Source organism: Anticarsia gemmatalis, chromosome Z (assembly GCF_050436995.1).
Source record: "Anticarsia gemmatalis isolate Benzon Research Colony breed Stoneville strain chromosome Z, ilAntGemm2 primary, whole genome shotgun sequence".
Lineage (NCBI taxonomy): Eukaryota > Metazoa > Arthropoda > Insecta > Lepidoptera > Erebidae > Anticarsia > Anticarsia gemmatalis.
Genome location: NC_134776.1, coordinates 13,795,795 through 13,813,961, shown reverse-complemented (window position 1 = coordinate 13,813,961; position 18,167 = coordinate 13,795,795). Strand labels below are relative to the sequence as shown.

The window sequence follows — 18,167 nt, the reverse complement described above, 5'->3', positions numbered from 1 at the left end:
TAAATAAAACAAATAAGTCTAATTGATTTTCTTACTTTGTTAAAGATTAATATAACTGAAGAGATTCAGTCCGAAGTCCTTTTCAACCAGACGAATGACGAACATAACTAAATACTGCCAAACTCGAAACATTGATATTAAATTGCATTTGCGACGGATACGTGCATCATATTTACATATACAGATGGCAAATAAACGGCATTTCCATTGACTACACAAGCAGTTGAAACTATATGAATGCATAGGCAGATTTCAATCAGACGTAGTAACATTCTCGGGATACAAACTCCTTAAAAGTCTATAAAGTTTGTATAAACTAGGTACACAGTCTTACCTGGATACTTTCGCTCTAAGAATCTAGAGCTTACCTACACAGCAGTCGTAAAGACGGACCTAGGTTGATTTTATATTCCCGGGATTGTTCGTTGTGTTGAACTTATATAAAAGCTTTGTCGGATTTTAAACGCTGATTTGGTAATTCAGAACATTTTATTTTCAGGGTTAGGGGTTTTTATAAAATTTAATCTTCTAATTGTAGAACCATAAGCTGTCTTTATACGAATTGAAAAAGAAACGACAACACGTCTTATCACTCACGCTGTCCATTCTATGAAATTAAATGTTGAAACTAAAATGTTATATCATTTCCTAAGTTAAAGATACCGGAGTCATAGTAGCGGAAAGCTAGATTAACTATGTTTGAAAATAAGAAGTGATGTTGAGCCATTTTGTTTTAAAGTTAAAAGAAAAATTGTATCTGCAGTTAAAGAATATCGTTTTCGTCTCAAACCCTCTACTACACTCGGCATCGATTTAAATGTAAACAGACGCTTCGAAAATCTCTAATGTATGTGATGCAAATCGTAGTTCAAGTTTGGAAGAACAAGATGTTCGAAGTACTAAGTAGACTGGACACGGAAGTTCTTCTTCAGTGTTCAAGAGCCGTCTGGTTGAGAGGCGACATTGAATAAGTTTCGAGGTTTCGTACTTACATTACGAATTCTAAAGACCGTGCCAACTACACTAGACGCGAGAATAGAGCTGAAACTCCACTAGAGATGTCTGAGGGAACCAGACGATTCGGAAAAACCCTATCTAAAGGATCCGTCCTAAACAATCCGTCGTCCCCTTGATAACTCGCATATTTCTGGTAAAAACGCAGCCTAACAGTTCTAAAATAATTTCTAATAATACGTCTCTAAGCTAAATGTGAGAAATCTGGTAGAAAAACAACCATTAAAAATTAGTCAATTCACACAGTACTGACTATAAAAAGCATTCCATGCATACACAATACACATACACCTTGGAAGATACATTTTTTTTATCATAAATGCCCGCTACAAATTTTATTATGTATAAAATCTGTACACAAAAGTATGTAACCAGTCAAACTTCCACAATATTTATATTTATATATAGCGGTAAACAAAGCATTTAGAGTTAGAATAACTTGGCTGTCGCAGTGGTAGCGGTCGCGACCAAGTCATTACAACTACGGCGAATGTTTCATATCGCTGTATTGAAATTGTGCCATTTTGTGGGTTCAGTCTCCCAATGTTACTACTAGTTTAGAAAACCATTTACAGTTGTTTCAAATTCGATTGTGAAACTATTAACCGTCTAGTTTTTTGGTTAGATATGAACCATTTGCTTCAATAGTATAAACACCCATGATATAAAGTTCCTACTTTTCAATTTTCAATACTAATTTGGTAAAATTGAGATAAAATCAATTCAGAAATAATTCAACAATCGAACGGAAAAATAAATTGGAAAAACTGTGCATTCGAATCTACAATAGATTATCTAGATTCTAGATTAAAAGATCAAACAGTCTAAGATCCTTCGATAATTAATCCACGCCTTTGACGGTGATTCCTGCGAAGTGCATTTGCAGATAATTAATTAGTATCCGTTCGTTTCAAGGTTATTAGTTGTTCAGACCTTGATATTGAAATGTTCCTCTCTATTAAATCGATATTACTCTCTCCTGATGAAAGGAAAATGAGGAACTAATTGGTATGCGCTTCTGATAACTGTTGATTATATTATTTCTCGTACGCCTTTCATAGAGATGCGGAGGATTTTGCTTGTATCAAATGAATATGTAAAAGATTGAACACTCGAAAAATGATTGTAAAAAAAAATTGATTTGAAATAGGACTAGCTTCTTAGGAGGCTCCAGCTGCAATACAAAATATACAAAAGTCAATATGAACAGGGTGTGTTTCACAAAATCGCCATTGATTACGTTAGAAAAAACCAACGCGTATTGTCAAAGCAACTGGCGGAAAAAATAACTTTAGAAACATTACGCTTTCCACTGAAAATGGTTTGTCATTTATTGTTCAAAGGATGAATAACAGGTAAAAATATCAATGTACGCTTCCAAAAAAAAAATTGTAATAAAATATAATTGAAACTATTTTTGAATGAAAAATAAAATTGAGATATAAAATATAACGGGACATTGTTGCAATATTGAATTAATTTCAAAGCTATACAAAAAATAAACTTAATAATATTACTAACGATATGAATTTTTATTCGAAAATTGTGTTTGTTCTTGTAAAATAATGTTTGTGATAGATAAAAAAAATAGGACGTAGGTAATGTTCATAATTAAAATCTGCTTTTTCAATCATTATTGCGAGTAATGATTTATCACAATTGTAAAACAACCTTCAGTACTGTGTTCCTGGAATGAGGGAAATGTTTTCACTTTTACCAATTCCTCACTCGTCGATAGGTGTGTGAGATCATCACTTGAGGGTCAGGTATGTTCTTTTTAGATTTTTCATTGGAGAACTAAAATTAAAGTAAGGGAACCTGTTGTACCTAGGCCGGTTTTTTAGAAATATATTTTTTATTGTGATTTGACGTGCAGTACACAAATCATATTTGCATATTTTGAAATGTCAATTATTTGGGTACTCACCAAAAAAATATCAGAATTGTATATTTATTATTTACATAATATTTTTAAATTTAAAAAAAAATGGGAAATGTGGCCAAGGTACAACATACTCTATGTACCTAGGCCAGTAGTACGTTGTACCTAGGACACATTGAAATTTGGGGCTAATTTAAGCAAATTATCAAGTTTTGTTAACTAAAATCATTTTATTTGATTCATTACAGTACACAGTATTATTACAGTATACAGTATTTAACAAAACATTTTAAAAATTCTCAAATGATCAAAATTTAGAAATGATAAAAATTAAAATAATATTCATAGCTTTTTTTATGCTTCTCAAACAAAATATTTAAACAAAAACAACTAACTTTGGCCACCGTTTCGTTACATCACATCGCTGCGCCTGCCAAACTCCATATGTGTATTTTGATGTTAAAAAAAATGAATATTGTGTCCCAAATAAAAAAAAAGTTTTCCAAAATCTCACAAAAGACACATGTGGAACTTGGCAGGCGCTGCGACGATATCACATAATATAATATAGCAAATCAATATACCTATATACATAGCATAGCAAAGGAAAACAAAATATTGAAACAACTAGCTAACCCGCGCAACTTCCCTTGCGTCACATAAGAAAGATAAAGCTGAATGGGTCATAATTTTCCCCGTTTTTGTAACATTTTTTACTGTTACTCTGCTCCTATTGGTCATAGTGTGATGATATATAGCCTATTACCTCCCTCGATAAATGGGCTATCTAAAACTGAAAGAATATTTCAAATCGGACCAGTAGTTCCTGAGATTAGCGCGTTCAAACAAACAAACTCTTCAGGTTTATAATATTAGTATAGATTATCTTTACCTATATATAAATTATTATTTCTCTCTTAAATTTTAATCAGTCATTTGGACTAGCTATTATAAAAACACTATCAACAATGTAGATATATTATTCAGCCTTAAGCATTTAGTAGAAATCCCAGTACTTCTGTATCTCTGGAACATAATAAATTTCTCTGTTCTTGTTAACTTTTTGCGGGGTTTTAATCTCCTTTTTCAGGCCATTTCCAGTTTTTAAGTGATTTTTGCATCGATTTCCGAAATAATAAAGATATTTAATTAGGAATATTATTACGTAAATATGAAATAATTTAATAAAACATTCTCCTGGCCAAAGTATAACATCCAGGTTGTACCTTGGCCACTGGCCAAGGTACAGCTGATCGACAGTGACCAAGGTACAACACTACTCCATCTTCACTAAAACGGTGATTTTATATAGTTTAGAATTTAAGTATCTCGTAAGTTTTTTATTGTGTTGAGACTTGTAAAATCAAAGAACCGATAGCATATAACAGTTAAGTGACTATTAGAAAACTTTTAAAACTATTAGACTTCAAAATATATTAGAAATACTTACTTTTTCACACAAAAAAGTTTCAGCGTCGATAACACCAAACACCGGCTTAATGGCGGTATGCGACTAACTTCACATTGAATAGTCTGTAGTGACGTATCGAAAACCAAAAACAGTAGAATTTAATATCGCGCGAATATTTGAAAACGAGCCCAGTGGCCTAGGTACACATAGTGCCAAGGTACAACAGGTTCCCCTACAATTATTTAAAATTTTAAATTAATATTTCTAACTAAAATACTCCACAAAGAAATCACTAGACCTTTTAAAGAGACTCCTAATGAGGTCTCAGTTTTTTAGAGTTCGTTCTCAAGTAATATTTCAGGCTCGAAGAATTCAACATTTTTCGTAAAGCTGTCGTAATAGATATGGACTTTCCACGAGTGTATAATTACACGACAGAGTGAACAAACTAGAGCGAATCAAATCTGGCTTAAGTTCCCTCGAGACGGTCTCCTATTCCGATATTATATTAGATGTAATGTTCGTGTTTGTTGAAAAATTCCGTGAAATGGCGTCTTTCGTTCTCGAGATGTCTCATGTAGAGACAACCAGAACGAATGTTGTTGTCTTTTAAGCATTATAAAGAAGAAGTTGCAAAATCGTGGCGAAGGCGGAATTTGTTATAAAATCTTTGTGCTATAAACCAACCGGTATTACTAAAGCGACACTAAAACTAACCTTCAAATGAATTCAAGGAATTCATTAATACATTTCACTTTCGCTTCGGCATCGTTGACGGCTAACGTCATGTTGTTTCAAATATTTGTATTCAGCTTACATTTTTGAGAAAATATTTTGCCATTCTATTTAAAAGGTATATTGAAAATCGAGAGTGGCTATTTTGGTGTCAGTCCGTCAAAAATAATAATTAGTCTTTACATTTTTTAATCAAAATTCGTGGAAGCCGACAAAGTAATAATAAAACTTGGGAAAAATATGAGAAAATATTTTCATCAAGCAATTTGTTTAAATGCTGTTGTGTAATTATAATGTATGCATGCGTGAAAAACTGCGGCAAATAGTAAAAATATTTAAAAGAATTGGTAAATTGTGACCTTGTGTGTGACCTAAATGTTTGATCTATGACAAAAAAACACAGTTCTTTAAAAATATCGTTTCGAATTTCCGAGAAGCTGATAATAATTACGGGACATCCGATCGCCAAGAATCAATTTTAAGTACGGTGAAACGATGCCGGAATTTAAAAGTTATCGATCTCTTATTATGTTTCTACCTGTTGACTCGGTTTTGAACGTATTAACGAGCTGAAGAAACCGTCAATTATTACAATAATTGTAAAGCAATTTTTTAGAAAGCGCATTAATTAATAACGTTATTTTAAGGTTCCCTTCTGTCATAAGATCTTGTTTTTAGGTGCCCATTATCACATCTATGGTATTCATATTTTATTAGTACTCGTTATATTGGTCTGTCGGCGGCTTAAGCCCAGGCTTACAGTTATAAGCTTATATACACGATGCAGTACAGCAGTAACAGTTTCTGTGTATTGAGGAATAAATATTTGATTTGAACCAGCATTTACGGCCGCCAAGATTAGGAAGAGCTGAGATCGTAGTACTACCTACTCGCCAGACCACAGTCAGACCTGTATTCATTATATCTTAAAAATGGTAGCCATATTTACATGCGTAAAATGCTAAAATATATGTAGACAGCTAGCTGCGTAATTTGTAATTGTTGTAATAATTTAATTTAAAAGAACTGGCTGAAATTGCTTGAGAATCTTGTTGCCTAAATTATAAATGTAGACTGTTTTGATTAATTTAGTTAAATAGAGTTTGTTTTTACTTTGAACTATCCTAAATACTTGTTCAATAATAACATATTTTTTTGCTTGCATATTAAAATTAAAAATAATTCATTCTGTTATAACATACAAACTATACAAATATCATATTTCAAAATCTTTTTAGAATTAAATTATGCGAATATACATATATACTCTTTATGTTACTCATTTGCCCAACATAGTAGAGTATAATTAATCATTTAATAAGATTTTTGTTTGTTTTTATTGGAAAGTGTATTAATATGTTAACGGTTGTAAATTGGTTTTATATTTACTTTGTTACAGCAGCACAATTATGTCAACATTGGGTCATATAGGTCACATTTAAATTACTCTATCATTTTAATGAAGGTTTTAATTAAATTGCATCGCCGAGTTTTTATTTTTTCTCTTCAATGGACGCTCGATATCCGGGATAAGGCAGATTTAGTAAACAACGTATTATCTTCATAATGGCAGCTAGATTAAAAAATATTAAATTAAAAACGCGCTAGCGAGCCATTAAAGAATTTAAAGACTATTATGGAAATAATCTTGTCTTTGTTGCCGCTCATAGCTTTGCTTTTCTGGTCAATTTCTAAAGATAGCATAAAATAAAAATTTGCTTCGTTATAAGAAAGCGAAGTCATTGTTTAAAAATCTAGGAAAACGGCAATATTTTATAATGTTATTTGTTATTTTTCTTATCAGGATACTTTGCAGGTTACTGGACTTTATAAAGATACAAAAGAAATTTGCATTCAATAAAACGTTGCAATTAAAAATTTAATACTATGGACCTTATTGCATAGGTCTAAGTTAATCGAAAGCACCTACTGACGTCGATTTGAATGAAAAATTGGGTGCATAAAATTATCCTTTAGAGTCCGTCAAAGAACATTTTTCAAAGGCATCTATGTCGGAGACATAAATATGCGAGAGCGTTAGCATTTTGCGAGCACGATCCGATATTTGAAAAGTGCCGTCAAACTGGCTACTCAGCACCTAGAAATACTTTGAGATTCTGCATAAATAAACAAACACTGCATTTTATGAATTTTGTACGTACATTATTGCTTGCCTACGTTATCCAACGTTTGTGTACTCTATTGATATTGCTACTAAAATCAGTATATTGTATCGATATTAAGTTCTACAGAACCGGGGTATTGCATGTCATAGGAGCACTGCTCACAAAGCAGATACAATATTGTGACACATTAATATTCCATTGAGACGTTCACAATAGAGAGGTAATTGAAATAGCATCAGCAAGAAATGCAAATTTATTGCATGAATAAAAAAGTTTGATAAAATTGTTACAAATTGAGAATACTTAGTAGTGAAAAATTTCGTTTAGCCCTCAATACAACAAGGGTAAGACAGAAAGACCCTATCATGAAAGCAAAGGAAATAACTTTCGAAGACCGTCACCACCATAAAGTCTTCGACCTACTTGCCTTCTCCCGAACCCCACATAAATATAATACCTGTTTATCACATACATTCTCGTTTCACCCACGCGAGAGTAAAGTTTGAAACCTGTCCAAATTCAATTACAACCTCTTCTTGAGCTCATACATGAAATCTTTTAAATAGATCATGCTTATGTATAGAATTGATTCATTGATAAATAATAAAAAAATGTTACAGGTTCTATTGATACATTTTACTGTGTAGAACAAATTTAGGATTTCCCGAATTTTCCTGCTGTTTATTTCAGTTATACTAAATATAATTTTTTCAGTTATTTTGGTACAGTTATCTATTTCATTCATGACTTCGCAATGGCTTTTTTTAAACGTCGTTATACCGGCGTGTTGTACTGGTTGGCACGTGTAAATCAAAATTGATTTAGCACGGTGCAATTTCCAATTTTCGCTTCATATATGAATGGACAAAAAGTGGCAAATTACATTTCATCGTCCTTTGTAACGGGGAAGAGACGAGTATTATTCAATATTATAATTCCCGCGTGAAATGGCCGCCGATACCGCACTAACACTGTGAGATCAAAACCACGATTGAACTTGACATGGCTTTTTCGTATTTGACCGATGTTTGTCTGCCTTCAAATATAGTAAAAAATGGCCAAATATTTACTCGCCACGGGTCATCGCATCATGTTTTGGATAGCGACCTTTAGTTTTAAATATCGCTCAGTTTTATTGCAATGTACCTACTTGAACATACATATGTAACTTTAATAGAACAAAATGAAAAAAGCGATCAACTATGCCCTGTTCTAAGCAGAAAGAAACTAATTTCTACTATTTCTAAGCATGACTAGTTAAAAGTATATTAAAGAGCCATACTTCTATAAGTACGATAATAAAACTTATCAAACTCTTAAAATGACAACTTACTAAGTAATTCCCAAATTAGATCGCTGTATTTACCTTATTTGAAACACGCCTACAGTTAATTTGATACCGTTATTTTGTTTCTTCGCTAATAATAAATCGGCTGCGCACTGACCTACTTATATTAACGGGGCATACCTACAGATAGCTCAGATTTTCTTCAGTTTTGAAGGTTGCAACCTTTAAAATGAGTAACTAGCTCAGCAAGATATAACGAGGATCGTTAGCAAAAGTTTAGTGTGAATAAGAATCCGCGTCGCCCCACTTCGCTCAAATCTACAGGTGAAAATATTGAATGGAAGCGAGAGCGCGATCATTACTCATGAATTGCACTGTAACCTTACACTTAATATGTCGTTAATAACACTTCCCCCATTAGACGATTTCTGAGCATTCCCTATTTTATATAAAATACATTTTATTAAGATTAAAGTTTGTTCTGTTTATAGTTAGCTATAAGTTTTATATTTTGAGCTTCTAATGTCTGAAAATATGTGAATAATCTATTTATGATATTACTTCCCATGGTTTGTTTTAACAGTTGAATATTTTACTGCAACGAAGTAGTCAATAGGATTAGACTAGGACGCGAATATTTTTTGAAAAATAGCACACATTGTTTCAGACGTGTTTTAAAATTCGGCGAAACGTCCTTTGAGGCAATTGTGTCGGAATATGAAACAAAAGTTTTTGTAAGGTATATTCTCTGTAATATTTCCCATGATAAATTCTGGTTAGTCAGTTTAAATCCAGTTTTAAAAAAAGATATTGAAACCACACATTGGTTTACGGTGCTATGGGGAAAAATATTTTTCTATGGAAAATTCAACGCGATCCCTAGATCTATCTGCGTATTTTTTGACAATGGACTATGTATTCGCATATTTTTTGTGAAGAGAGAGTTGTTCGAACGTGTGTACACAAATCGTATGCGTATTTCCCTCGATATATATTACAATATAACGTTGTCCAAAGTAACATGGGGCGGGTTTGGCATCTGTCGGGCCCAGTCCCAAACTCCGAGCAGCTTCACAGAATTTCTTACCAAAAACTTTAAATTACAATCAGTATCGATATACCACGAAATAACTTTGTGAATGTTACAATTTTGCAATCAAAATTTCAGTGAAATATTCAACATCAGATGCTGTGCCACTTTATTTTCTTTGTGAATATACTTAAAGTTTTCGAGCACTCGTAAGTAAAGTGAGATCATTGTAGTATAAGTTTTGCTATGGAAAAGAAGTAGGTTGTACTCCCACACGAAAGTATTATTTCAATGCCAATGCGCACTTGCGCTATGTACATTTGTATAACGTACACCTATTTACCTAAAGAATTAAATTTGAATCATTGTATAATGTTCCTTAAAGACTGTACTCTATTAAATTTTCTTCATGAACCTTGCACTAGAGACAAATGGTTTCATATACTTTCTATTTTGGACTAAGTATAGTTCAATCGAAATATCGGAATAAATAAATGGTATCTAGAAATTTAATCGTATTTTCGTTTTTTATTAAATTAGACCCTCAGATAGCAGATTAAAAGTCAAATATTTGGACACTGGCAAGTTCAACGTCTCAATATTTACAGCCATTGCGCTAAACGCTCCTTCGAATAAAATTAGTTTGCCATCTCTTTTAATGAAAGTTGATCGGTAGAGTTCGGAAGAGGTTGATAAAGTAATTAATAGTTTTGGTAGGTAATATACGAAGCTTCCGCGCTTATTTGATTAGAAGATATTGATTGAATAATATGAAGTACTTTTCTTATTGCTAATTGGACTATTTATATAGTACCTATAGCATGACGATATCAGGTATTCTGTATTCTTTTCTTGCTGTCTCATACCTTGTATGGTTTTACCTTTGATTATGCTGTATTTTACTAAGCTGGTGACAAGTGCGGCAAACTTCAAATATGGATCTTTAAAAAGTTATGTTCATGAATTTTCCAAAACATTTGCTGTCAGCGTTCCACACTACAATATGCTTGAAGAATTCCAAAGCTGTTAGTGGTCTTACTATATGCCATACAAGAAGGAAAAGATGTATATTTTCTATTAGTTAGTACATTATTTACCAACGTACGAGTATTTCAAATAAAACAATGCAATATACCACGTCATGTCCCTACGGGAATATGTTGAGACAACGGAACGCCATTCACTACGATATCTACACGCTCCTTGCTAATGTGATAAAAATAGACCTTTATTTATTCGCAGTTTGGACAGAAAGTAAACATCTTATTTCTGTAGGAACAGGCTTTAATGCGGATAACACTCAAGAGAATACGAGTGTCAAACAGATATTACGAACTAAATATAGATAAGCGTATATATTTTATGTTTATACTTAGTATAATTGCGAAAACTTGATTGTTTGTATCGGTATTTGTTATTAAATAACGCCAATATGACTGAGCAGATTTTAAAGAAGGCAGTTTTGTAGGTTAAATACAAAATAACACTTATGCTATGGATTTGTGGATTTGATGAGAGCGAGCGTACTCGCGTGCATGATCTAGTATATTTTATAGTCATGTCCTCGGCGCTATATATTTAAGTACCAATTTACTTCAAAGGTAAACAAAAAGATCGTAAACCATGTACATCAAAGTACAACAAACAGTTTTTAAAAGCGTGTAAATTTTGCCAAAATTCGTTGATTACCTGGCGCGCTGCATGATTTGTTTACGTTTTCTGTTAATTGGACGTTCCTATGAAGCCGACGTACCTTTCGGTCGGCACAGGCCTTATAATTACTATGATTAAAAACATTCAAGCGTTTGAATGTCAGACAATATTTACACAAATTTTGTTAGTACTGAAAAATTTTGATGTTGGAATATGTTAATAATTCTAATTTCAGGTCCTAATTATAGGTATTTCTTACTAAAGCGATAGTTATCTAGACTTGAATTAAGTGTCACCTTCAATGTTTGTTTTTTCAAGGAGAATTTGATATATAACGATACCCTGTCTAGACTGTTTTCCAAATACACATAACTGTAATACAACAATTAGGCTACGATTAAAGTTAAGTACCTACAGGAATGTACCGAATGTGTACTGATTGGCTCTACTATAAGTAACCGATTGAAGCAATTGGATATAGACGATACATAAAGATGGCTACTTACATGCCAGGACAAGATGTTATGAAGGCTCCCGAGAACCGGTTCAGATGCAAAGGCAATGGTGTTATTGCCTTCTTCCAGCGAATGGATGATCTGCAGCATCTTCGGATGGCGCATCTTCTCCATGGACGAGATGCACCACCTGATCTTGTCCAGCATGCTCTCCTTACGCTTCGGCTTGTAGAGCTTCTCAGCAATGCGCTTGTCGAAGACAAACACAGAGCACTCCTGCAAAGAAACAAAGACGTTAGAAAAATAACAAAATTTAACAAACTAATTATTTTTCTATTGAAACTGGTGCGCAGCTGGAGACGTGCCGATGCCACTCCGACCAGTTAACGAGCTCACTATCTATGAATTCGAAAATATTTACAAGAAAACGGAGCTCGGTCAATTACAGACACAAACGGGGTTCGGGCGACGCATCAACAAAGTAAACTTTAGGGCAAACGTTCCATTTAAGTTATCTGCTCCATTGAAGATATGTTTATAAAAACACACGGGTATATGTTGCCGTCCAACTCAGTAACGGAGACACGTTTCAAGTGTTCGCAAGTTTACGTAACTTCAAGTCTATCTTTACAAGTTTGTGGAAACTCTACGTTCTTTTAATCAAAGAAAGGAAACCGAGGCATTGGTTTTGCTTTCATTTGTTCTGAACAATACAACTGAAAACTAGATATCTAAATTAATAGTGATCATACGAGTGAAGTGTGAATAAAAAAAATTTGAATTTTCGGTATTTAATGTGATCATCACATTACTTTAAAAAAAGACTATTCATATAGGCTTACGAGACCACTTAGGAAAGTTAAACAATATAAAGGTCTGCTAATCTTTCGGACGCAGAAACATTTAGCTGTTAAGAAACGTTGGATCCTTTACCAACTTTCTTGAAGTAATCTGTTTTCTTTTAGAACAAATAAGGTAAAGATTAGTACGTCCTTACGTTCTTTCTAGATTGACGCTAATGAATTGTTTTCTTTGGGAACTGAACGTGTAATTAGTGGATTAATCGACAAAGTTTTGGACGCCCGGATCGCTTACGATTTGGTGATTGCTTCTCAGTTTAAAATGTTTTTACTGTAGCCCACTTTTTCCGGTATTTTTTAACAATGAACGCCAAGTAACTATACATGTTACCATCGTAGACCTTACGTAGCACTTTCGTAGACCTCAGTTACGTAGCCGATGACGTTGAGGGTTGAGAAAATTATTAGTGTCAGTGAAGTATATCATTATTTTGACTAACTTTTAAAGTTCTTTACGATCGCGGGTAAGTTACAGTCACGACCAATAAAAATATGAGACGAGAAAGTAGGTTATTCGTACGAACATGTAGCAAACTTTTGATACTGAATTTAAGGATATCTGAAGCGATCCAAGTTTCGCGTTCACATGTCGAACGTAATCCATTGCTGTATCATTATTGAGTTAGGCTCAAACTTCTAAAGCGAAGCGTCAATGGAATGTGAAGCAGACCTTGTAAGTTAGTGGGTCATGCTTTGTAATCTCTCGGTATTAGAATAAGTGAGAAATATTTCATCCAAGTAACCGACATTAGCCACGGTACTTAACATAAAGTTAGAAACGCGGGAACGCGACTGACATAAAATACTTGAATTAAGAGTTGAGAAAATAGTTTGCGTACCTCAGTCAAGTTTAACTTTACAACCAAGTTTATAGCTTGGACTAAGAAGTTGATTAAATATATATCATTTCACATTCTTAAGTGTTTCTTATGTTAAAGCACAGTATTTTCTGTCTAATGTGCATTATTTGCACTAAAAGCGGTATAACCAGATATAACCATAAAATGTAGTGTTTTTGGTAGACTTAATAAAAATAAATGTAGGTATTTTCGACATCCTTACAAGTAATTGAATTTTGTTGTATATTTTATCGGGGATTAGCAAATACTTTTCATTTCATTTTTAGTACAAGGATTAATTTTAAGCCTAAACATAAAAAAACCTTAGAAATCTTGCAAATTAGATTAACGTGCCTTTGGATTATTGTAATTAATATACAGACCCAGAACAAAAGATACCTATCGTTATTTACATGCTTTGTTCACAACGTGAATAGTTTCTCATTACAATCGGTATGTTTAGCAAATGAGCCAGGTATGCATTCAGGCTGATTTCACCTAATCTAGGTCATACCTAATTTCTAGTCTGAGCCGAGATAGGACTACAAATGTGTTCTCCAGAACACATGACTAAGGCCCGAGTACAGCTTGTAGTTAATCACACGTTGCCGCTATACTTTTATGCAAAATGTGTATTGAATCTGAACTAAAAAGTTTTTTCATGCAATAACTTATAAATAGAGGCTCTTTGACAAACTCTCTATGAGTGATACGATTGTATTCATAATCATTTTGTTTACAAAAACCTACTTTAAACGTTTCTTGGAATGACCTTCTCATTTTTTTCTTCAAAGGAAAATATCCAAGTTTTCATAGCAGTAAAGAATAAAACAGAGATTATTTAATAAATGTTCGAAGCGGGAACCGCTTTCCTTGTTTGTATGAGTTTGAACAGCCATTCAGATTCCTCGCCGCTAGCGAGCACCTGTAGTTATAATGGCCTCCTATTAGTTGTTAAATATCACTCGACTACATCCATCTTCACTTTAATACAACCTCGACCTAGTTTATCGGTAAGGACTGTTATCTTTACGCAAAGTTTCAGATTGACATACCTATTCATCCACACATATTGTGAGAATAATGATATTTTTTTAACCAGAATATGGTTATTTATGTGTTGTCAGGTCGTTTTTGATGGCTTGCAGAAGGCGTCGAACGCAACAAACCTCATTAATCGACGACTACAGCATACAGCTAGTTGCCGGAGGACTCCCACTTTAGAATGAACGCAACGGTTGACCGAATACTCCCCGATCACGAGTGTTACAAAAGTGTCAAGCTCTTTTCGGATTCATGTCAAACGAATCGTATACCTATTTCAGTTCTTTTGACGTACCTTAAACGCATGTTCACTTTCACACTAAAGTCGAAAAACCCTACTACGGTCTACTCGTAAAAGATTTTGGTTGCCTATCTACTACTTTGGTATAGACTAAGCATTGTAAAACATTTTCCTCAATAGAAAATTGCGCTATTAACTTTACAATATACACTGACGTCTCCCTAAATCCCTATAATCTTAGAACAAGTGAATTTTGTCTTCGATGACACAATTTAAATTAATTAAGTATATTACAAACGCTTGCGACGTTGTGTGAAAATGGCAATCAACAAGTTTGATTGACATAATGCTATTAGGAACGTTTTGGCTAAGCTTATGAGAATTTGTCGTACAAAATTCCTCGCTCATTATCTATTAGTAGAATATTAAGGAATATAGTCACTTTAATGTTTGTATTAAAATATGGAAAATGATAGTTATGATTTATGAACAGAATAATTTCAGGCTTGGTTGTACCATCTATTCTATGCACAAAAATGAAGTGCAATACTCTTAAATAGTATACTATTTTCCACAATTACTCAATTATTATGCTCGAGGCGACCACCCATCGACAAAAAATAATTCATTAGGAGCGAGATTCAGTTTTAGATTCCAAATAGAAGTAGCATAACCTTTCATCTTTAAAAGCTATAGACCGGACTCAATAATTCACATTTCGATTTCGTCTGCCAAATAAAGAGCAATCAAATAAAACTGCACAATTACACCTGTTAACGCTGCGGCCACCTCCTAATTGAAATAAATTAATTTTTAATTACTTACGCGAGGAGAAAACAATAAAATTAATACATTTTATAATTATTTGAATTGCACATAATAATGTTTAACGATAAATTGTTCATGGTAATTGTACTTTCATTTAACAGTTGAATTACTATTCACCTGAAACCGGGTCATTCAAGCAATTGAATGAGTATACGAAGAGCACGTTACATGCAATACGAAAGGAAAGGGAAGGTTTCTATTTAATATCTCATTTTTTTTTAAAGTCAATCTCCGGACTAAACTTTGCCCTTGTATCGCGTGGACTTTAACAAACATACAAACAACGGATGCAAAGTACAACTAGCCTCGAAACAATTATTTGTGGATCGTAGAAATAATTATAGCAACTGTTTCAATAAGTTGAATCAAACCCACGACCGACGACGATGAATTGTATCGGCGTGGCGACCTTAACTGTTGCGCCTCAGAGGCAGTCGATAACTATAAGTGTTACCACTACTAGTAGTCTTTATCGCAGGTAATTCCCAAATTCTCTATGGCATATTTGACTGCGCTCCCTACAAAACGTACTGAAAGATTAACCCCCGACATTTCCTGTTTAGTCGTCAAAGAGTTGAACGGCATTCTATTTCGTTCACTGACTACAAAGGTTGTGCTCCAGGTTAAATTCTGAACCAATATTCTGGGAGTAGGACAAGGTCTTTTGAAATTCTTTATACATGTACTCACTATTCTACAAACGCTTTGTAGAACGTAGTACTCACAGAGAGTAAATATTTTTTTGTTTTTTTTACTACCACATAACAACAATAAATGTATCGAGCCTTTCATCATAATTGAAGAAACATTTTTTTTAAATTTCGAAATACCACAGGCGTGGTGGACGGCTAGCCGTAAGCCGTTTTTTTTTATAAACATGTGGTTGGTCGTGTTGTGAAAACATTGGTTGACAGTGATACGTAGGTGACATAAAATGAGGGCTCAATCAAGCCGTCCGAAGGTCTACAAAAACCTTAACGACCACCATCTAATGTCTGTATAATATTAGTAATATTGTCATATATGTCCGTTAATTTATATGTGTGTCAATTTAGACAAGGCCAGCGAGTTGCGTGTTCAAGCCAGTTACCGATAATTATGTGGTACTTTTACGATGCGCCCTGGGAATACACACACGATAAGTTCAAATAAAAAAATGATGTGTGTTATTATGCTACCATGTTTGAATAAACATTATTAATCTATGAATAATATTTGTATGTACAATATTAGTTTTGTTGTAATTATTTGTTGTTTTGAGATAATTCCCAAATGGCATAAAATAATTGAAATTGACGCTCCGGGGCAAATACTCCATCCAAACATTCATATTTTTGTATCAATGAAATAAATACAAAAATATTTACAATAAAATGTTATTTTAAATAATGATAAAGTTAAAAATGTTATTCTCAAATGCTTGGAACAAAAGGTTCGAGAGTTATTGCTAATGGATGCTATCACATTTCCAACAAAAAAAAGTAGTTTTTTTTTAATTCATTATGTTTTTATAAACACTTCTATTCCATATGTTAACAAATGTAATGAATTTTAAACAAATATGTTACATAAATACTAAATGGAAAACATTTTTTATTTTTACTTTTTCACATTCGGGATTTATCTGAGTATCGCCTGCATGATGTGTGGTACATTAAAAAAAAGCCTCGGTGTTGCCAGTCTAGAAACTAAACAAAAATACATACCTACGTCACTATTTTGTCATTTCTAATGTAAAGTCAACTTGACGTCTAGTCAAGAAATAAATACTGCAGGTATGTGACCTACATATTGACTGATATTCGAATCAGGTCAGATTAGGTATACAATGACGTATGTCGAGCCAATCAGAGATTTCAATAATATTTTGACGTGACGGCATGTAAATCAGAAGATGGACTGTAGAATTACTATTTTAGACGCAACAGTTATGAATAAGGTTTCCAATAATTTGTAAATAATTTAAATTAAATAAGTTCTTTTAACCTCATTTCACAGTAGCGCGAATTTCTAGTCGTTGGCATGTACTTAAAAATTTGTTTCTGCGGCTCCCGCTGAAGACCATACAACATTTGCCGATAGTTAATCGATTGTAGTAGTAGGAAATCGCACCCAGTTCACACGTTAATTGTCCCCTGTTATGAGAGTTTAATTTTAACTAATTTTTCCCAACTAATTTTACAATGACATCAACTGACTTTAAATACAAGACCTTTTAAGGCAAAGTTCATTTTTTCTGATTATCTATTACATAGCTTCTTAAATAGAATTTTGACAATATTTTCATATGTACATTATTTTGAAGTCACTTTATTTAATAGATAGAGAATCTGACACTTGTACATAAGCTATAAAACCGGCTCTAAGTGTAACACACTCACAAGCTTACCCAGACAAATTAAATTGTCAATTTTATATTTCCGCTTAACCATTTAAAATTAGATACGAACCTCAACAGTCAGTATTACGTAGAATAATTAAGCAAATTAATTTACTAAATAAAACTTTACCACTCGTTGTAACCAGCGGGAAAACTAAACCTGTTGCATTGCATTAAAATAAAATATGAGACAGCTGCTTCTCAGAACACGAATAATTGTTGCAGTGTAGAGTAATTTATATCGTATTTATTGTTTGCTTTCTAGAATATTCGGTATCTCTTTCTAGTCGACTAAATCTAATTGAAGGCGCTTCGAAAATTTGTCCTTATTCTGAATTATTGGTTGTATAAGAAAAAAAAATACTGCCGATTAAAAAGTGG

The 18,167-nt window shown here is 33.2% G+C and overlaps 1 protein-coding gene across 5 annotated transcripts in view; it reads right to left on the bottom strand.

Moving 5' to 3' along the window:
- bma (SCY1-like protein bma) overlaps positions 1 to 18,167 on the bottom strand; it is a 152,340-nt gene that overhangs the window by 52,996 nt on the left and 81,177 nt on the right. For all 5 annotated transcript variants that reach the window (XM_076134972.1, XM_076134973.1, XM_076134969.1 and 2 more), the window contains exon 3: positions 11,646 to 11,870. In XM_076134972.1, the coding sequence (XP_075991087.1) occupies positions 11,646 to 11,870 (225 nt within the window). The remainder of the gene's footprint in view (positions 1 to 11,645; positions 11,871 to 18,167) is intronic.